The sequence below is a fragment of the Patagioenas fasciata genome, chromosome 8 (genome assembly GCF_037038585.1).
Source record: "Patagioenas fasciata isolate bPatFas1 chromosome 8, bPatFas1.hap1, whole genome shotgun sequence".
In the NCBI taxonomy this organism is placed as follows: domain Eukaryota; kingdom Metazoa; phylum Chordata; class Aves; order Columbiformes; family Columbidae; genus Patagioenas; species Patagioenas fasciata.
Genome location: NC_092527.1, coordinates 29,528,211 through 29,550,444, shown reverse-complemented (window position 1 = coordinate 29,550,444; position 22,234 = coordinate 29,528,211). Strand labels below are relative to the sequence as shown.

The 22,234-nt window shown below is 43.2% G+C and overlaps 1 protein-coding gene across 3 annotated transcripts in view; it reads right to left on the bottom strand.

Moving 5' to 3' along the window:
* CNNM2 (cyclin and CBS domain divalent metal cation transport mediator 2) overlaps nucleotides 1–22,234 on the bottom strand; it is a 119,446-nt gene that overhangs the window by 11,279 nt on the left and 85,933 nt on the right. For 2 of the 3 annotated variants that reach the window (XM_065843640.2, XM_065843642.2), the window contains exons 2-4: nucleotides 11,646–11,789; nucleotides 4,244–4,381; nucleotides 1,971–2,140 (exon numbers count right to left, since the gene is read on the bottom strand). In XM_065843640.2, the coding sequence (XP_065699712.1) occupies nucleotides 1,971–2,140; nucleotides 4,244–4,381; nucleotides 11,646–11,789 (452 nt within the window). Of the gene's footprint in view, nucleotides 1–1,970; nucleotides 2,141–4,003; nucleotides 4,069–4,243; nucleotides 4,382–11,645; nucleotides 11,790–22,234 lie in introns of those variants that run through there. The other variant, XR_011740322.1, reaches the window with a different exon arrangement.

Genomic DNA, 22,234 nt, shown 5'->3' with positions numbered 1-22,234 from the left:
AAGACTGGCTATAAACACAGCTTTCAACCTACTTACTGCCGGTAGTTATTCACCAGCCAAGACTAGGTCTCCAAAATACATACACAAGTGGGCTTTGATCTTCACACACAGTGAGCCTAGAGTTAGTATCTGAAAAGCTACAAACTGGTAACTAGCAGGAGTTGAATTTCAGTGCCAAGCCTATTGCTCTAGCAGCACCCGCAGCCCCTCCTGGCTTCCCAGCGGTGGCCACATGAAGACCAGGCACGCTTGGCACAGTCACAGCAGCTGAAAAGCTGGTAAGAATTCCCCATGCATGCTACTAGATGTGCTCTGCCCTGTTTAAAAGCATGCACGTATCGTTTCTGGTTTTCTACTGTTTAATGTTCTAACAGGAACTTTAAAAAAAACCACAATGATAAAAACAAACCTCAGACTACTACAGAATAACTTCCCATTAGCTAAGAGAAAAGCTGATGCAAACGGGTGACATTCCAGCCAAAACAGTAACTCTACAGAGATTAAAGTGGTAAATTTCATGCACAGAATAGGTATTTACTTGTGTTCTGGCATGCTTTTACTGTGAAAGTATTCTCTTACATCAAGAGACCAAGAATAAGTCCAAGACCATTTAAGTAACAAAAGCAGAATGTTTATACTCTCTTGATCCTTGGAGAATGAACCTTTTTACCATTTTTATAGTATGCACTGCAAGACTCACTTTTCCAAATGCATTATGGAGCCAGCATATTGTTGTTGCTAAATATTTATTGATTGAAGAATAGCTCAGAAAGAACTGATTGTTCTTTTGTATCGTACATGTCCTCCATTTACATCTTTGCAGCATTACCTCATTCAGGAACGTTATCTTGCCTCTGGAATATTTCAGATTGCAACAATTCAGCAAATAAGAAAGAGCAAAGAGCTACCAGTGGCTCCTCAAACACTTTAAAAAATTAATCCCTTTTTAAAAGAGAAGTATTATGAATCCACAATACCATATTCCAGTGCTTTCTTCATTGTTTATCAGTGACATTGTTTAAAACCCTTTCCCACCCCCCTCCTTTCTTTTTAAGGTCACGTTAAGGAAGATTTCAAGCCCTGTGTTTCTACTTTAGCTATGATGTTTGTGTTTTTATAACCAAAACTGATTATAGTTATCCAGGATAGAAACACGAGCACGTTTCCAGTAAAATCTCAAAGGGCTGCTCCTGCTCAAACGGTGCTAGATAGAAGCGAAGTTTCTGTGTAAAGCTTTACGTAGCCACTCAAGCGTTCCTGTCAAGTGACAAGACCTGGGAGACAGCAGCACTGGAAGCAATCCTGTACAGAACAAGTAGAAAACAGTCCTTCCACACCATCTATGGGGCCAACCTAAAAACCACCCAAATGCAGCAACCTAGGGGTAGGGTGAGTGCTTGGATGGCAGGGCACCCATGAACCGCAGGGCCTGTGGCAGGAGGTGGCAGCCGTTCAGCAGGTAGTGCTGTGTCCCCACCGAAACCTGCACTTTTCAACACCAAAGGTACAGACCTCAAAACTGCATGGAAAAATGTCGTTTCTCTAAACTGTCGAACTCCCCATGCTTCCTTTTGCAAAGGGGAAAAAAATGCATTAGGATAGCATTCTGGCCAAGCTCCTATGCCATGGCATTTTTTGCACCGCTGTTTTCCAAGCAATGCCAGCTGTATGCAGGGATTCCTTTGCTTTCCCTATCCTAGTGACACCTAAAGCATCAGTAACTTTCAACAGATGACTGGAAGTGGGAATTGCTGTCTACCCTTCACAGGTGGTTTAACTGAGGCTGAAAGCAGTTGAGTGAGCTCTTTGAGGTTGGCAAGGTCATAGAAGAGGCAGGAGCAGTTCCCAGGAACCATAGCTCCATTCCCATGTTTGAAAGAAGACAAACTTCAACAACTAGAAGAGGTATAGAGATGGATTTGTCAGGAGATGCGTGATTTTGCACATATCTACATAATCACATGTCTGACCTGTAAAATGAGAACAAAGTAGTCGACGGGCTTGTTTCGCTGGTAGAGGTAGTGTTCTGGGGCTTTCTTGTTCTTCTCATCGTACTTCAGCTCCTGGATGACGTTGGGATGTTTTAGCAGCCTGAGAAGGATCTTCTCTGACATCTGGGATGGACCAAAGGCTTCTACTTCTATAACACAAGACACAACTTGGCATTACACTTCATATGCCTGGCAAGAAGTTAGCAATACTCGTTAATAAGCATTTGCCTATAAAAGACACACAGATGCAGAGAGATCCGTTATGGTATTGCAGGCTTCCTGTCTTTTGAGATTGTTAGATTTGTAAGGGGGGGAAAAAAACACAAACAAAACAGGAACCCCCCAACTTTCATTACTGAAGTATCTTTCAGAACAACCAAAAACCATGTCTTCATCTGAAAGGGAAAAGAAAAAGAAAGGCAGCCTTGCCCACTTGAGAGGAGTTCAGAGTCACAGTTCTTTGCACAGGCTCATTGGAGAGTTGTAAATGGTGAAGTTTTACAATTGGGGCACAGAGAACCTTTGAATTTTTTTCTTCCTTCCTCAAAGGGTTACTGCATTTATTGCACTTAAAAAACCAAAACAAAACACAGTTCAAGGCCTAGAAAGTTGTTCTAGATAGATGCTCTACATAAATCAGTGACACAACTGGGGCTGCCACGGTTCATATGGGAGGAGTTACTCAAAGTGAGAGACAGTGCAGGTCAGTTCAAACCGTGTGGGATTAACGCCTGACAGAGAACACATCCCCTACCCACTTGCTCTTCAGTGTTCCCAACAGGAGTGTTTGAAGTGGAAAAGCTTGTCCTTGTGTGGGAGAGTTAGGCCAGGAATGTTGAGATTTACACATGCAAATTGATAAGTTCTCCTAACGCCTCATTTCAGAACAGGACTGTTAATGACCCGTGACCTTTCATCTGCTAAAGATACTATTCTCAATTTAGAACAGAGAAACCAAAACTGTAGCTTTCATCTCATTTAGCAGCGGCTTCACAGCCAGACCTGGATTTATGCTACATAGTCCTTCCATCCACAAAACAAGTAGAGAAGTAGCACTGTAAGACTACGTCTGTTGAGCAGATGTTTAGGGAATTCCATCAAGTCTTGTATCACTACACGAACAACGCCTTGCTTGCTGTTAAATCCGCATCTTCCTGTTGAACTGCTTCCTTTCACCAAGGACATGAGCTGTAGGAGTCCAAGCCTTCTAAGGAATTACTGCCATTCAGCTGAGATGTGATAACCGGTCACGTACATGTTTCTTTTAAGTCACAGAGGCAAAATAAAGCAGGAAGGCAGACTAGGAGCATCTAGGCAGGCAGTTACTGCATCTTAGAGGAAGGGAAGTGCTAATTTCCAACTTGAGCTGGCAAACTTGAGACAAAACAACTTTATCATTTTCAACCCATGAATACATGTAGAACATGGCAGTGAAAGACGCCCGTCTCAAACGCCTGTGTGTGAGTCTTTATATGTCAAAGAGAGACAGCATGAGCAATAGGAAGGTATGTTTTCCACAAGCTCTCCTGTTAACAGGTCTCATCTCTGAAGTGAAGGGACCAACTTTACGATGAAGTGGAGTGTCAGCTGCAAGAAACCATTCAAGGCCCTGGCCTCTGCCAGACTGCCCACCCAAGGGCTAAAACATCAAGCTGTTCTGGGATGGAGACAACTGTCCTCTGAAACCTGAAGTCATCAACGGAGGTCACACAGGCCAGCCAGAAATCCATTTTAAAAAGCACAGTTCAACTGCCTGCGCAGTCTGTATTAAATGTGTCAGGAGAGTTTTTCACTTGGAGTCAAAAAGTCTCATGGAACAGGTTGAGACCTTCCTGCAAAACATCCAGCATCTCTTTCTGGAGAAGGCGCCAGAGTGCAATTACAGTCAGCTGGCCAATGGTATTGAGTCCTCTTTGGTTTGTTCCCTGAGCTCTTCCTAACGGGGTGTACTTGCTAGTCGTTAATCTGACGGACTCTAGACATGCAGTGCGGCACTTGGCATTCATCCTTACCTTTCAGACCAATTTAAAGTTACTGGTCCACCCCTGGTAAATGTCTCAGAGGGTTCATGCCGACACTGAACACAGGAGAGGAGAGAATTTAAAAAGAAAAACACAACAGTGGCATTATTTGTCACCCCACAATCCAGCCTCCCTTCCCGCCTGCACTGTCCCACCCACCTCACCGGCCTTTGCTGACAAACTGCCTTCGAGGCTCTGGCACGATTGCAAAACAAGATAACCCGCACTTGCCTGTTGCCAGGAACCGATGCATTGCCAGGAGGAGCTGCGGTGATATTTTAACCTTCATCTCGCTGTCTGTCTGCTTGAAGGCAGAGAAGTCCTGCTTCCTGTCCCGATGAGCTACTTTCTTTTTCGTCTTGTTATCAGCTGGGGAGGGGAGGGTGGGAGAAGAAAGGAAGGAAGCGATTTCTGTTAGAAACACAACAGAGGTCCAACACAAACCACGCTGGATGGAGTCAGTCGGGATGGACACCCAGAGCACAGGGTGCAGACAGAGCCCCCTGCAGTGCATGCAAGACCCTGCTCGTTGGCATCCAGCACAAACCAGAAACAACCAGGGAACTGTGCTGAGGGCTCATCCCACCACGACCCGCCTGTCCTGCAGAGCCAGGAGCCCACAGTCTCTGTCCCTTCTCTGTCACTTCAATGGGGGAAAAGTCTCCATTTGCAAATGTCTAATCGCAGAGCAGCTCTGCATATTACACAGAAGATGCACGTGTGTTTCTAGGCAGGGGAGAGGAGTCCTGCTCAGTGCTACTAACAATCAAAAGGTGTTGCTCTACAACAATCTCTGTGACAGCTACTTTTTCATATACATTCCTTATAAAATTCCCATCAAGTGCATAGACTAAATACACAATGGCTTATTTCTTATGCTGAACCATGGCTCCACCGACCCTTCACAGCTTTGGCAAAACCTACACACCTTTAGTCCAGGTAATTCTTATTGTGTAGAGAACGCAATTTCTTTTGTCCTTGTCAATTTATAGGCACTGAAGCAAGAATGAAGTACAGAGTAGCTTCACAAGTTACAATATGGGAATTCACCTGCTAGTGATTCTGGACTCCTGTCCTTTATTCAGCTAAATACTTGCCACTTGGTTCACGTGTGTCTTAAACCAGGCTCTGTGGTGGGGAATCCCTATTTGTGAAAGACAACATGAAAGATGGAGTTGTAGAGGCACAAACGACTCAGCTGTCATCATCCCCCTCCTGAGCTGATCTGCCCGAATGTCTAGAAAACCAGGCAAGCAGAGGGTTTAGGCATGTTGGGGTATGGTATGCATCAGTTCCAGGGAGAAGAGGCCTCCACTCAGATGGCAAGGTCTTGCTCTTCTCCTGGCACAGTGTATAAGGTAGCACCGGCTACAAGCAGTAGAACACTGTCAGGCAGCTCTGAGCTCCACTGTATATTGCAGAAAACCCAAGTCTTGAGGCAATTACTGTGAGTCCCTGAGACCTGAGCGATGGCTCAGGTTCAAGGTCCTTAGTGGGGAAAGATAATGAAAACACAAGAGCTACTAGACTGTCACACCCCTAGTCATTTGTTTAAAATGACTGGACTTTGGGGGCCCACAGACAGTTCTGGTGCATTCACTCACTGCAGAGAAATCAGGCAAACACACAAAAGAGTACGAAGACATGAAATTAAGGCTGTGAAACATCATGTATACTCCAGGTAAGTGGTTGCCAGATCTTGGGTTATGTATGCACAGATTATTTAAGCGATGTATCATAGCAAAAAAGCCACTGAGAACTGGAGTCCTGTAGGTGTCCTAATATATGTGACAGACTACGTAAGGCTCAGAGCAGCTGAGCTGGCAGCTTGGAAATGCACAATACTGGTAACAGATTTCTAGATCTATTTTCCCAAGTCACCTAGCCTTTTAGTTATTAATACATTTAGATTCTCAGCTTCCCATGGACAAGCCTCCACTATAGGACCATCACAGACAGAGCAGCAACATTGTACTGATAGTACAGTACCTACTCTAGATATCTAAAGCTCATTCTGGGAGCAGTGCCAATCAGAAAAATAGAGATATTTGTTTCCAAGAACATGGAGAAGAACAATGACGACCCATGCCTTTTTAGTTCTTTGAAACCAGAAGCCTCTTACCCTAGTAGTACTTCACCTGAGACCTCAGCTACATCAGGGACTGCACAAATAGAAATCACTGAAGGGAGCAGTTACAGACTAAAACCAATCACTGCTTTAGGAATATACTCTGAGACAGACCTTATTTGTACTTGCAGTTAAAAGAAAGATGGATACCAAAGCACTAGCAGGTGAACAGGAGAAAAGTCTGCCAGAAGATCTCAGTAGGTCCTACCTCTTCTAGGCAGCAAGAACAATAAAACCAGTGCTTTCACTGAAAACCTCAGAGAATGCTATTTTTTACAATGCTGTTGCTGAGATGCTTTATCACAAGGAGCTCCATCGTTGCTCTCTTCAGAGAGACAAAAATCACCACAAGTATGAGTTTTGGGCCTAGGACAAGAAAATGTCACTTCAGCAGGGCAGTAAAGCATCTCAGGATTTCTCCTATGAATGAGCTGCACCACCACAGGCTTCACACTGCACTTCTGGGACCTGAAAATAGGGCCATGGTCACACCATGGGAGGATGCCTTAAATCTTTCTGCCTGCATCAGTCATCAAGGTAAGAGACCCAGGCTCTTAATCAAATGATGGGTGATTTCAATTCCTCCTTAACAGCTTGTCCAGAAACCTTCCCACAAGAAAAATTTTATACAGTGAGAGCAGAGCCATATGGCTTAAGGCCATTATCTTGGCTTATATTTGTAAGGGATGGTCTTAAATGTTCTTCACTATCAAAACAACTTCTGAGCTTCTTATAAGACACAGGAACCAAGGACTGGATGGTGACAGAAGTAACTGAATCTGGACCAGCTATTTCCTGTCTGTCCTTTCTACAGTAAGTGAGATGGAGACCTGGGCACCGAAGTTACCTTGGCTCACTGAGGTGATGTCTGCTCACAAAGTGCTGTGACGGTGTTTGGTACTGCAACATAAACAATGTGATGCATGAGGGATACCCTCAGTATAACTTTTGGTGAGATATCAACAAATATTGCAACTGTCTTCAGTAGGTTCTGGGAATATAAAGACTTTTCCTTCAAATCGAAGGTAGCAAGGCTGACCATGAGCTCCTGGGCTGAGGGAGAGAACTCAAGAAGAGGACGGGTCCAAATATAAGTAAGGTTGTGATCCCTCTTGTAATATTCCTGAAATTCCAGAACACCAAAAGTGATTGCATGAATTTCCTTGAAGGAGCCAGCTTGAACTAGAGACAGCTGAAGGGCACTGCAAATGCATGTACACAACCTTCTGGGCAGCGTTGTGTTCTCTTCCTGTGTTCCTTTTTGTCCTTTTGTCTGCATGATGGAGTAGACATCTGCAGTGAGCTCCACAAGAGAATCAGGACAAAAATATTTCATCAAATGGAAGTACGGTTCTGTCTGGCACACAAGAACTGTACAAGCAGAGAGACAAGCAACGGCTTGAGATGCGCATCCATCAGATACTCCAGCAAAAAGAAAGTACAGTTCCCAGAGGACCAGACTCACTGACCCTGTACCCATACTCGGTACCGGGATGTCCAGCTCAAGGCAGTCAGAGGTGGATGCCAGAGTCTCACTCATCACATACTCCACACCCCTTCCCTTCTCTCTCTTCCCCCAAGTGATGCACACACCCAGGCTGACAGTCTATGACCCACACACTGCACAGGTCTTTTTAAGCCTGTGAGTTTTCTCCATTTTAAAAGAAAGGTTTAAGAATCAGCTAAGCTAGTTTTGCCAGTTCTTTTTGTCTCTAGCTGGGAAAACAAGGTTGCCCTGTGTATCACACGTTTTGGCAACTGACAGAAAGTCAGCAGGACTAAACCTGAAGCTCTAAACCAGCCTAAAATAGCTTCATGTAAAGATGCAGCTCCTGTAGCCTACCGGTGTGAGACAACAGAAGGTTAGCAAGTCCACAATCCAAATGGTCAACAAGTTAAAAGCAGCACGTTTTAAAGGGTGGCAACCACCCTGGTGTATCTAAAGATTAGATTCTTGCTACACAAAGCACTGCCCTCCTGGCACAGGAGCCTGACGCACACCATGCCAATATCCGTAGGTCTTGGCAGACAAATCAGTGTTGCATGACCTGTTCTAGGTTGCTGTCCTTTCACTGATGACAGCAGAAATACTCATTATGGCAAACAATTTTTATTCCCATAGCTCCATGGCTTAAATGAGAGAAGTGATACAGAGTTTATTAGCACATATATTTAACATACATATTTTGACAGCTGTTTGGAAATAGGAATGCTAGGGTATGATGTGGTCTTCCCCTTAGGGAACTTACTTGCCAAGGCTAAAAAGAAAAATTATTAGGTGAAACCTACTGCAGTTGCACCAGTGCAGCTCTGCAGCAACTCATGTGCCCAGCACTGAATGGCCCTGCATCGACTGCTGAACAGCACACGGGTGAGGACGTAAAAATACAATGTAAGTTGGTGTTAGAACCAGGATATTTATCCACAACATGCAGGACGTGCACAAGGGTGTGTTAAGGTATTTCATTTGTAGAAGAATCCCAGATTTTACGTGGGGCTAACTCGCTCTGAATTGGTATGCGTGCAAAACAGCAGCATTCCAGTTGCATCAAAGGGATGATTACACTCATCTTCAATTAGAAAGAGCTAAATAAGACAGGTCACCAGTCAAACCCAGGTCAAAGCGGTGAACTCCGTGTTCCTCAGGCAGACTCTGCAGCCTGAAGCCAACTCAGAACACACAGCTTTCTCTCTTGGGCCTCTCAAAAGGTTGAGAAATGCTCTCCCACCATGGGGGTGCAGGAGAGATTTCTGTAGTGCATCAACCATGAAAAAATGCTCCAAGCATGTCCAAAGAAGGGCAATGAAACTGGTCAGGGGCCTAAAGCACAACTCTTATGACGAGCAGCTGAGGGAACTGGGGCTGTTCAGCCTGGAGAAGAGAAGGCTGAGGGCAGACCTTATCACTCTCTACAGCTACCTGAAAGGAGGTTGTGGAGAGGTGGTTGTCAGTCTCTTCTCTTGGGTAAAAAGCCATAGGAGAAAAATAAATGGCCTCAAGTTGCACCAGGAGAGGTTTAGATTGGATATTAGGAAAAATTTCTTCACTGAAAGTGTTGGGCACTGGAAGAGGCTGCCCAGGGAAGTGATTGAGTCACCATTCCTGGAGGTGTTTAAAAGACGTGTAGATGTGGTGCTCAGGGGCATGGCTTAGTGGTGGACTTGCCAGTGCTAGGGTAATGGTTGGACTTCATGATCTTCAAGGTCTTTTCCAACCTCAACAGTTCCATGATTCTAACTTTCCAATGCTAAGAGCCAAACGCACCGACAGCTCTTCATTGTGACACTGGCTAAGATGTATCCTGTATCACAACACAAACCTCTTCTCTCCACCCCATCAGTCTCTCCAATACAAAGTCTCATGCCCAGAAGTACTCAGTCTATCCAGTTGTTGATAGGTCAGACATATTAAGTATATTTTCTTGCTCACATTTCTTCTCCTTGCACACCTCTGCAAGCCATAAGACACAGCAGACTAGAGCCATCTGAAGAAATACTGTACATTTACTGGACATGCAACCCTCAAGAAATTCAGCTGCCGAGCTACAGCAGTGAGAGCAGATTTCAGCAAAAACTGTAAATTTACAGTTGCTTCTATCCTAACACAGTTCAAATCCATTGCCATGGAAACAGCAGAAAGGCACAATTCCAACGCCAGGGTCAGTCAGTTCATCAAATTTCAAGCTTCCACCAAAGAAAACAAAACATTTTTAAAACTTCAGAACATAGGCGTAACAATGCTGCCAACATTTTTCATAAGGTCTACTTTTAAGTTACCACCTAACATAGAGCAAATCATGCCAAAGGTTTCAAGTTGTCTTGGTCTGAGCTGGGCAAGCTCGGTCTTATAATAGACAGGATCAGAGAACTCTAGATGGGGTTACAAGCACTGACGCACTGATATCAACATGAAAAATGAGCTGCCTTAACATATAGTGAATAATAAGGGACCTTCAGTAAAATCAAAGCATATTCCCATCACTACACCAACTGGAAGCACATCAGTCTGCTCAAATGCAAAACCTATCGCATCGTTGTGATCCCCTCAGCTTCTCTGTATTTCTGGTCTCTCCCTTACTGTTACCTTTTCCTTCAGTCTAAACGGTGCAATGAACTCCTGTGCTTCATAAAGAAAGTTCATCTTAACGGTGCATAGCAGGAGCCACCAACAAAAAAAAAACATGGAAATATCTCAAAGTTGATGTGACAAAGACAGGATCTTTTTGCAGTATAAAAGAAAGTGTGAAATCACCCTGTGAAAGCATTATGTTGTAACTGATTAGCCCACAATTCATTTGTGAAGGTATGAAAAGAAATCGATATTAACTGGACTTCTGTGATTTGCATAGTAATTAGACTGTTTATCATACTGTGAAACACAACTGTGATGTACATGAACCTTTAGGGACATAAATACTGGTAAAATACTGACCAGCTACAGAAAGTAGTTCAGACAATAACAATCTATTCGGAAAAGTAGAAGTATGTCTATCCCACAGTGTAAAGTGCTCATTTGGCTTGGAGAGAGGATAGAAGATTCTTATGTTGGCCTGAAAAAGATGTTGTAGAAACATTCAGATCGTTTTCATGAAGGAAGAAAAAGACAGCAAGGGAAAGCTGAACAGTTTTAAAGGAATTTAAAATTATTATTTCTATTATTTCTGTCACAATAGAATCTAGAGATGTCATTGTGCTACACGTGAACACATAGTAAAAAACAGCATCTGCCAGCAAGTGATCAAAGTACAGATAAGACAGATGAATAATGACAGAAAGGAAGTCCAGTATGCACAGGTCAGACCGTGCAGATGGTGAGAGAAGCAAAGACACTTGAGGTAACTGACCAAAGATGAGACAGACTCTAAACCTGGAAAGAGTCCAGATCTCTATAGTCCCAGGTAACAGCTGACCTGAAGCATCATCTCCCTCAACATATGTCAACACAAGGAAGGAAGGAGCTGTGCTGAGTGATAAAAAGAGGAGTCATTTAAGAGATGCTGGATTTCAGCCCTGCAGAAGACCTTCCATTCTCAGGCTTTCTGAATGAGTGACAGAGAGAGACTCTAAAGAGACTCCATTCCCCTTCTTGAGGCATGGCATTTGCCTGCCTTCTTGCTAAAGTACGGTAGAGCATGGAGTACAGGTCCTTGAGGCGGAGGGAGGTTGGGGGAAGGTGTGAGCACTGTAACAAAAAGGTTTAACCAGGTCACTGTGGTGAACAGTTAGCAGGAGAGACCAGATTGTTGCACATGCAAACCTTCTTGTTGGTAAGGGTCAAATAAAGAAAGCTGTCCTGTTTCTGAATTAATACAACATAAAGGGGTGAAGTGCCTATGCTGTGAAAACAAAAATTACTTTGACCATCTGAGGGATCTGCAGGTCTTTTGACCACTGAGATTTTAAATCAGCAACTTACATCCCTCAACACAGCCACTAGCAACACAAGTGCTGCTGAATGGAGTCTACCCTCTCGTCTATAAACAAAGCGCAAATATTTCTACTCACTGTATAGATCTGTTTCATCCAGAATTTCAGACTTGATGATCTCTTCAATCACATCTTCTAAAGTGACAATTCCCAGGACTTCATAAAAAGGATCTCCTTCTCCTTCATTGTTTACTCTTTGTACTATAGCCAGGTGAGACTTGCCTGCAAGGAGACAGATCAGCAATTTAGACATTTTAGAAATTCCTGAAAGGTCAGAAATTATAGCAGAATTATAGACACACAGGTACAAGTAAAAGGACAAAAAGGTTCGTGCCAGGTTTAATGAAAAAAGAGGCAGATGCTTAAAATCATAATCTGATTTCTGTCCAAGAAATGCATTCCTGGGTCACATAAATCCACCAAAGGAGGACAGCTCAAGAGATCACTGTTCTCTTTCTAATGTCTTTCCCAGTGAAACTGTCACCCTGGCCTTGAATTCATTATATTATCTTGTTGTTCCAGTTCTTGTCCCACGCACTGGCAGAGGACGGCCAGGCTGGAGCCCTCCTTTGCAACGAGCTCCCGTGGATGCTCTCCTCAAGCTTGGAAACAACAGCAGCAATGGCCAAACCACAGAAGCATGTGGACAGGGTAGAGCTGGCGAGGTCAGCCCAATCCATGAGTTTCTCTTTTTCCCCTCCCTCTCTCAAAAATAATTTATTTAGATATGCTCCATACAGAAGGAGAGGCTTATTTAGGAATTAATTAATTAAAATAATCAAAGTGACAGTGTTTGATCAACAGAGAGAAAAGCCACAATGAGAGATAACAGAGGCTTTAAAAATCCCTGTCCTGTGCATCATTCACAATGTATTCCATAACTCCTAAAGTCTGTTTTGCTGCAGGAATAATAATATCATGACACTTCGAATCTGCTTTGACAACCCTGGTTGCCAGTTTCCCTACCTGCCATTGAAAGCCGGTCCTTTGTAAAGATGCATAAAAAGTAAGATGCATTCAAAGGGCTCATCCAATACAAGTGGCATTTTGAAGCATGAACACAGCAGATATCAATATGCTTTCTGAACTATGAGGAGGTAAGCAACCTTGTCTCATGTTCTTCTTCACCAGTCTCAAAAACAATACTTATCCCCATCCATGGAAGATAACCAAAATAGTTCAACTTCACTTAGACCCCTTTATAGGCAATAATGTCTGCATGTTTTAAGATTCAGATTATTAGACTACCAAGCATTCAAACTATTCCAACCCAGACTTACTCATGCTTAAAGAATGAAAATATCCTGAACAAATTAGACGAGGGAGGAAAACTTATCAACTACTGATATAAACATTGCATCAGGTCAAGTCAATTCACTTTGGTAAGTTTTTCACATCTGCTTTCCCAGGGACCCAACATAAGCAGTTAAAAACAAATTCTTGGTGAATGCTGTCTGTCGAAAGTTAAATTCTTTTGCTATTCCCAGCTTGTGATCATTTAAAAGGAATTTTCCAAAGCAGGGTCTAATATTAGACTCAAAATGAAGTTTCCATTCCGCTTAGGCGATATTCTCACCAAAGTAACTACTGCATAATCTGATTGTCTTGGAGCTACTCGTTTAGATGCAGATGGACATACTTTAAATACCAACTCCACAGCACTGCTGAGTCTTATCTTGAGGAGACCTTATTCTACAGTGAATTAAGAGAAAGATGATTTGTGATTTTAAGGGATCGACTTTCATATTGTACTGAAAGTCTCTCACTCGGCCAGGTTTTATTTCTTTGCATTCCTTGTAACACTTCCAGCTCTTTTTAACACTCAATGAACAGCATTAAAAGAAAAAAAAAAAAGTGACTTAATACAAAGATGAAAGACCTAAGTACTATTACCATTGCTGTTCTCCTTTCATACATTACTCCAATTACATCCTTCAAATACGATGACATTCAAGGACGACTGTGGCAGAAAAAACTGTCACACCAGCAAATAAAAATATTGTAATTTATTTCCCAGTGCTCAGATATTTGTATATTTGTTTTCAAGTCAAAAGACATAACTCCTTCAAGAAGCTTTCTATCGCAGACCAGAGCAGCTCGTTTGCACGGGCTTATTCAGATGCGAATTCCCGAGGATCACCATTCACACACATTAGGAAATGGTAAGAGTGTTCAGATTTGTAGAAGCAGGTAAAATTCAATAACAAACAAACAAAAAATGCTATCAAACATTTCAGCTTTGGTCAGAATCACCAAATTACAGCCCTCTCCTCTGCTTCTGCACTGCCTAAGATAAACTTGAATTAGGTGATAAAATTCTACATTTTGAAAAGGACAGTCCTTCTAACAGTGGAGTCCTGGACACATCTACAAGCAATGGGAGAGATTTATGGAACTGGGGTTGGGGAAGGAGCTGAGGGGCTGCACCACCATGGGAAGCTGTGCATGACTTTCAGCCACAAAACCAGTTACCTGCCCTCTCCACTGAAGTGTGGTCCTCACCAAGAATACAATACAGTCTCCCCATTTCAGCGGCCACAGCACCCTGATCTGAGCAAGAGTCCCGATCGTGAGACCAGTGGCCAAAGTCTGCACTGACTACTGATCTCTTATGCAAAGTGAGCTGATAAGGAATTAGTTATGGACATCTATCCGATATTTTGCACTTTCTATAAAGAAAAAGAAGGCTAGAAACATTTTTTCTGGCTCTGCAATGATCTCTGATTTTTAGGGGATTTTTTATTTATCACACAAAGTATCAAGACCATTGAAAGTTGTCTTAGTTTCAAATGTCATGAGACTTTCTGGTGGGTAACACCGATGTTCAGCTCTACCCTCATTATTAAAACTACATGTTGCAGAGAGTTTATCTGTTGAAAATAGATAAATTATGCAAGTGCAGGCTGACACGAAACTTTGTTCCCTCTTGACTATCAAGTTTCATGACTTTCATGAACCCAGCACTTCGCTGGTGTCAGATGAACTTAAGGTAATCTCATGGGGCTGCCCTAAAAGGCTGCCTTCTGTTCCCAGTGTCTCCTTCCTCTGCATTGGCTCTAACGCTCATGCAGTCACTTGACACAGCAGACCAGAGCTGAAAATTACATTTCTTGGGTCTTTGTAAGCTAATTTTGACCCAGATCCAGTAATTTGCCAGAAATCACCAAACAGCGGAATGTGCATCGGCACTGTTGACAGAGGTGGCATGAGGATGCATTCCCGGACTGGCTGCCCTCTCACACCGCTGCGCAGGTGACTGCAAAACACCCTCCATGTATGGAAGTAATCAAGGCAGAAAAGGCTAAAGGAAAAGCCAGAGGAGTGCAAAGAGTTCTTACACGTCATAAAAGAGCACAACATAGCATGTGCCCTGCTTTATAAAAGGCCTGCGAGTAAAGTAATGACTCCTCTGAGTGTTTTAAATAGAAATTGGCTACAGCTTTATTCAAAGACTTTATCAGGCCACTGGTATTTGCCATATTGTTGTTTCATTCAGCTGAGAAAGTGAAGTTTCAACTGTATTTTCCACTGCTAAGGACATACAACACATATTCAACAAGGAGTTGAACAAACTAAATGTCTAGGTAAGGAAACCTGGACTGCCTATATTATTCCTAGGACTTTGAGAGCAGAACACAAATTGAACTGAGAGAGAGCAAGCGTACATGAAAAAATATATAAATAATTTCAATACTTCACTGATTTTTTGGCCACGGTCTCTAACCACACTACATCTATGGCATTAATCTTTCTTTAATCAGTCATGTTAAGTGTTGACGCAGTGAGACTGAGGAAGCAGGCGGCTCTGCAGCACGGCCACATCTGATGACAGTGGCAGAAATGACCTGAGGGACGTGCAATAAGCAGCACCAGGACTGAACTGGGGGCAGTGCTCTGCCCCACAGCTCCTCTGTGGCCACAGGCAGGCAGCACTTGCTTTCTGCCTCAGCTTCCCCACCAACAGCAACAGTGGGTAACAGGAGTCAGAGCCTCTGGAGCTTGTACACGCACACAGCTTCAGACGAGTTGTGACAAACGCTAATTGCTCAGTTACATTCATGGGCAACTAAAGGACCAAGGAGTTTTGTTAAAAGCAAATCCAGTCTCATCCCATTGCTCAAAATCTTGCTGCTCAGCTTTGATTTTGCTCTGTATCACAACTTCTGATTAATTTATTAAGCTAATTAGGAAGCATGAAGATGCTTAGTGAAATCCGCATGAGTCAGTGAACCTAGAACGAGCTTGAGAGAGTCCATGTGATTGACTGACCACGCAGAACAGCACTGGAAGAAATGCTTGAAATACTGATTATTTTACAGTACCTTGAGCATTCCTTGAAAAAAGAAACAAGAAGAAATATTTCACCCTTTGATCCTGAGATATTTATACATTGTAGAGTAAGGATCTCAAGAATATTGCTATGCAGTTCAAACTAGAGATGAAAACATCTGATAAAGTTCAACATCTGCTCTAGTCAGCATGGAGGGTCTTGTCTGCATGGATAGATCTGTACCCAGCCCACTCTCACATGCCACTTCCCCACAGACACAAGAGAGGAAAAACGGGCTAACAGGAACATTATGAAATGCAATAAACGCCAACACAAAGTCACGAATCTGGACAAAATCAGCCCCCTGCATTTGTACTGGGGGCTGAATGACTGGGTCTGCAGAACAGGATCCTGAGGTCCTGGTAGACAAGCTACACCAGCCAGTGGCACACCCTTGCAGCAATGAAAACCAACTGCATAGAGAAGGAAAACTTGTTGCCCGTGAGGGTGGTCAAATGCTGGAATAGGGGCCCAGAGGGGCTGTGAAATCTCCACCTTTGGAGGTATTCAAAACTCAGTGACCTGAGCCAACTTCAAAGGTAGACTGCCCTGAAGAGGGGGTTGGACCAGATGGCCTCCAGAAGTCCCTTTATAAATTATCCTGTGATTCTAAGAGACTTCGAAGGGAGGCCTGATGGAAATCCCATCCCAAACTTCATTTCGGACTTTTCATTCCTGAACATCTGCTTAGACACCTAAAAAAAATAGCCATTTTTTCAGTACATAAGGATGATATGTAAAGATGGCAAGTTTTACTGATCTGGAATGCCACAATACAGCCTTGTACGTGACCAAAAGTAATAGCGAAATGACACTACTAGCCAGACTATGCTGCAGAAAACTGTAATAGTGCTGGCACAGCTTCAGAGCAAAATAATGACCTTGGGAAGTGAGCAGTCCAAGAGCAGACACATAACTCTGAGCAGTGAGCAACAACCTATACGTGACGTGTATAAGCTTGTATCATGAGTAAGCAACTAGAGATGCTTTTATTTCTGCAGAAGGAGGTTTATGAATCCAGTAACTGAGAACCTTTCCATGTGTTATTTTCCCCATGCAAGAAGCAGATCTCACTGAAGGCCCTCAGCTTCCTTCTGTTAACAAAAAAAAATCTGTGCTAAATCAAATCTATGGTAGGCATCTATAAAGCAGAAGATTCCTGTTAAGTCATTTAGTGGTAAAATTAGAATCAGGCTAATCCATTTTTGTTAAAACCTGTAATCTGAGTCCATTTGCTGTTGGTGAGTGCACTGGAACATTAAGCTACAACCTGTTTAATGTGCCTACAATGACACGGAGAAAAATCCCAGGAGGTGTTTAGCTGCCCTTGAATTTGCTAACTAATCTCCTGGGTTATTTTTATGCAACTGTTTTGGTTTTGACTGTTTTCTATGAAGGTAAACAATTCAGTCTGCCAGTGAGATTCAGAGGTTCAACAATGTATTATGCAAAACAATCGATTTTAAAATGCATTGTATAATTTAACCATTAAAAACAACTTCCACTAGAATAGCACTGACTTGCAAGCAATTATACCTATGTAACAAGTGTTTTCCTAAATTTCTGTTCTGCAGCACAGTTCAAGGACATTAAATCTCTCTTCTATGAGCAGAAGTTTGTATTCACGCTGTTTGCTTTTGCACCTTGATTATTTTCAATGAGGAAATCAGACTGGTGCTTTCTCCCCACCACACTAACCAGTGTGTGGTGCCTTCAGGTTCACAACACCGTTCACAGATTCAAGAGAAACCCAAAACTTCTGCACAATCTAGATTTAGACTAGGCTTTTTAGATCCTGCTCTTTTCAGCAGCAAAACAAACATTTTTTTAATATATATTTGATGTATATTTAGGAAGGGAACCCAATAACTAACATTCATTTAACGCAGCCACCTGAAACTCATCCAGACCCTCAAGGAAAAGAGTGAAAGTATCAGCATAACCACAGGGAATATGGTGATTCTCTGCCTTTAAACCAGAGAGCTTACAGTCTTGCACAAACATTAACTAGAAACCGCATCAGCCTTCACGGGAAAATAAAAAAGTAGTGCTTTAAATAGATCCTTTGTGTTAAAGTCCATTTTAGTGTGAGGACACAAAAAAAAACCCAAAAAAAACCCAAACAAACCAAAACAATTAATTAGGGAGAGTTTCAGAATGACTTCCTGACAGTGAATTGTCTTTGTAAGGAATACTTTCCCAAGGGAAATGGTAGAAGTTCAGTTATTTGCAACTTTGAAAACTTGACTGGATGAAGCTCCTAGAAAGGACTGCGTAATTCTCCAATGGCCCACGGTAGATGGAAGAGAAGCGATGAGCGAACATGTTCCATCTCCAGCGGCCTATCACTCAGTGTACGCACTCCAACTCAAGTGCTGCTGCCTGACCCGTCCATTCGCTCTGGTCAGACCCTGGTGAGAACCACGCTACCAAACTTCATTGACTTTGCTGCTGCTTCTAAGAGCGAGAGCTGCAGCTCTCCATGCAACTGAACTGAACCTGGCAACAAACTTGGGTCAGAAGCTGAGAAGTCACCATAGGTCCATGAGTAACAGAAATTAGCTGGGAACCAGAAATAGCTTGAGAGTAAGGAAAAAGGTCATTCAAACTCAGAGTTCTGCTATCAAAATGGAAATCTTAGAGGAGAATGAAGAGAAGTGTGAACATTTAGGAAAAACTATTACCACGTGTAGGCAGGCAGCAAGAGTGAAACTGAAAAGCAGAGAGGTAAAATTTCAGAAACTCCTCGAGCATTAGTTATGATTTCCTTGCCATGGACAGTGTGCCAGCGCTTTCCAGTCATGCAGTCCTTATCTGGTAGGGAATTTGGGTTTGATATGGCTGGGACTGACAATAACCAGTGTCCATGGGGATGTAAAATGCCCACCACTAGCTGGGCTGCTCTCAGTGTTGGACGGAACATCTGATTTCAGCCTGGTAAATGGACAAACACAAGGTGCTTCCCAAAACTGAACGCTAATGCCCTAGAGAAGGATCAGCTGGATCTGAAGTAGAAGAGGAAGAGATGGAAAACACCCTTCTGAAAACTAAGTGTTTTTTGATACCCTTCTGAGGCTCTAACCTGGGTAGGAAGGTTGTGATATCAGGGAAGGTTGTGATATCAGGACACTGGTGGCTTGAGATGAGAAACAGGCTGGAAATTTAAAAAACAAATCAAGGAAGCACTTCAGGGAGTACAGCAAACTGAGAGAAGAGGTGACAACACTGAGAAGAGATAATATTGAATCTGGAGAGAGACTTGTCACTATTTGGGCTAACACAAAGCAAAAAATCCAGATAAAATTCAAGGCAAGCAAAGAGAATACTCAAGTCGCTTTTGGTCACGGTTCAAGTCTTCCACATGACATTCAAAAGATACTGAGGTGTGACTTACGCTGATGTGATTTCCCCTGTGCCTCCACTTCCCAAGACAAATAATGACCTTTTGGAAAGAAGCGTAAGAAATGCATCTCCTTACTGACTTGCACCTCCACAGCATTGCCAACAAGGTTTTTTTTCTAAGTGTTCAAGCACCCTAAAAAGGAATAATGCTAATTTTATTACTTCTCTGTTTGCTTAAGATTCTCCCCACTGATTGCAGCATTCCTTCAGGGATGAAGAGCAGACATCAGCCAGCAAAAGTGCAGCCAGCAGAGGGAGTGCAAAACCTGGGGTTTGCTCAGCTCCAGGTCCTCCTGAGTCCTCCATCCAGCAGCGAGCAGATGGAGAAGAGAGGTCCCAGATTCCGGCATTGGTGAGGTCTGGGTGCTGGCCTCCTGCTGAATCCAGGCAGATCTCCTTTGAGAGATCAATACTTCAGCCTGGAACTGCACAGCAAAGACCAATATCTGCCACGGTCTGTTCAGCGTTTCCTTCTGCTGCTTCGCTTTGCTGAAAGGAGCTGTGCCCACCCCATCTTCCTCCCTCTCCCCTGCCCTAGGTGGGGGACAATTTGTTGAGCCCTTCATAAGGGTGTAGGAGAAAAAACTTGTGTCCTCCACCTGCCCAATGGGCTGCTTCCCCTAACAAACAGTTAATCCACTAAATAAAAACAAGAACGTCAAGACATGTTTCTGAGCAACAAAAATACAAGTTGACCCAGAACAACTATGAACTCAAATGACTTTGATATTCAGGTAACCAAAACACAACACCAACAGAAACAACAGCCTTGTTCTGTATCATCACAGCCAAAAATCCTACTGATCTAATCCTCCCTCTAATCCTGCCTCTCTCAATTCCTAGAACAAACCGAGTTTAATTTGGGGAGCTTCTAGATTTAGGCATCTACACCATGAGATTTTAAATCCAACAAAGGTAAAGTACTAGAAGGTACAACAGAAACATGTTTGGACATTAGGAGGAGGTTAGCTGAGGCCAGCGTGCTTACATAAGGACCTAAACCATGCTGCAAGCAAAGTGTATGAGCTGAAAAGGAAGGGCCACATCTTGGGACTGTGGGGTCATGATAGGAACTGGGGCCTGGATATATTATCTTTTTTTTATTACCATCATCAGCTCCTGTATTTTACTTTGAGCTCACTATTTAGAACATAAATTTTAAAGGGTTCTTGTGTTACCAACATCTTAGATAATTGATATTCTCTTTTAATGACCTGCTTTACTTCAGGCCATTCATATCACATGCGGTTTGCAATTCCAGCTGGTCGACAGCATGGCAGATTTTTCAAGCTCAGCAGAAGGCTTTCCAATTTATATTGTGGCAGCAGTGAGAGGAAGCTTAACAAAAAGCCACCCTGTTAGCTTTCTAAATCGGTGACAGCTTCCTTCACCCAGCAGGATTAATACACTCCCAGAACCACTTATGTGTGTGCCCTCCCACAGCAAGCGTAGTCGCAGGATACACACGCCTGTGAACACAACCAGTGCCAGCAACCTTGACTTTGCACCAGCGCAGGATCGGGGCCGCGCGAGCACCCGCGCTCTGAGGCTGCACATTATTTCTCCGAAACACACCCCGTGGCGCACGGACACCCCACTGTGCCGGGACAGCCGCCGTTGCAGACCAGCTTCCTGTGGCTTCGGCTGGAAACAAAGGACACTGCAGCAAGTTGAAGGCACGAGAAACGCAACCTTCTTCTCCCACTGGCTTTTTGTTCGGGTCAAGTGCCACAAGGTGTGTCAACGCACGGACCGCTGCCACAGAGCTCTGACACTCTGCCAGCAAATTCAGTGGGAAAGCGGGGAATATCCTCTGGCCAAAAAGTGACTGTTTTAAAGGCTAAATTATGACATACCTAAATGCAGTAAAGTGTCAGGATAGACTCAAAGCCACAGATCAGAGAACCTCAACTGGAGTGATCATTTCCAACCTCATGAAGCCACCAGCAGCATCTTCACTCTGCTTTGGTGCAATTTTAGCTAGCGACACAGAGCAGAGCACTGCTGACTCCTGGACCCACGCCTCTTCATCAAGAACACCTACAGACCAACACTTATGGATATAAGGCGGCAGGGAGGAATCCTTTGAAGCACCCAAAGACATGCTGAAACCACCTGACACAACAGCAAACAGACAGAGGAACACCTGTGACTTCAGAACTGAGCACTGTACAATAGATACCTAACTGCCAGCAAACCACATTTTTTTTCCAAAATACTAATACAATAATGTATGGAAAGGAAACACTAACGACTTTGCATTTTGCTAAGGATTTAAGTATATTTTATTTTGATGATGTGTTACTTTAAAAGCCTATCATGCAAAGAGGCCAAAAGAATGCATTCAAATGCCGATTCCGTGTCTCCACAAAAAGGAAAGATTATAGTAAACTGCCTTGTTTGAAAGATTGACAATACTGATGGCATACTTGAATGCATTCTTAACGTTACTAAAGAACAAATGTAGATCAACTTGCTTTGTTCCTAGGAGTTTTCAATTACTCATATATGTAAGATTTTCAAGTGAACTAGTAGTATAACATCAGCTTTACATCCACACAAGGCACAATTAATTTTCTCAGAAATGGTATTACTGGGTCAGGTTTTAGAAACGAAGAAAGAGGGACTTCAAAGATCAATCTCTGTGGCAATTACAGTATGAATATATTTAATTACTGACTTCATAAAGCAACTTTTTAAAGCTTCCATTTGTGAACAACCATCTAATTGTGTTTCTTTGGGTCACCCTGCACAGCCCTCTGGCAGGCTGAGTTTGCCGAGAGCTCTTGAAGGAGGAAGGAAACCTCTCAGGTGAGACAGGAAAGCCCCGCTCCTTCAGCAACAGCCGCTGGAGAGAACGGGAGATAAGGTGAAGAGGCAGCCTTGTCCCTTGAGCGAGACACTGATGATAAAATGAAGCGGAGAAAAGGAGTCT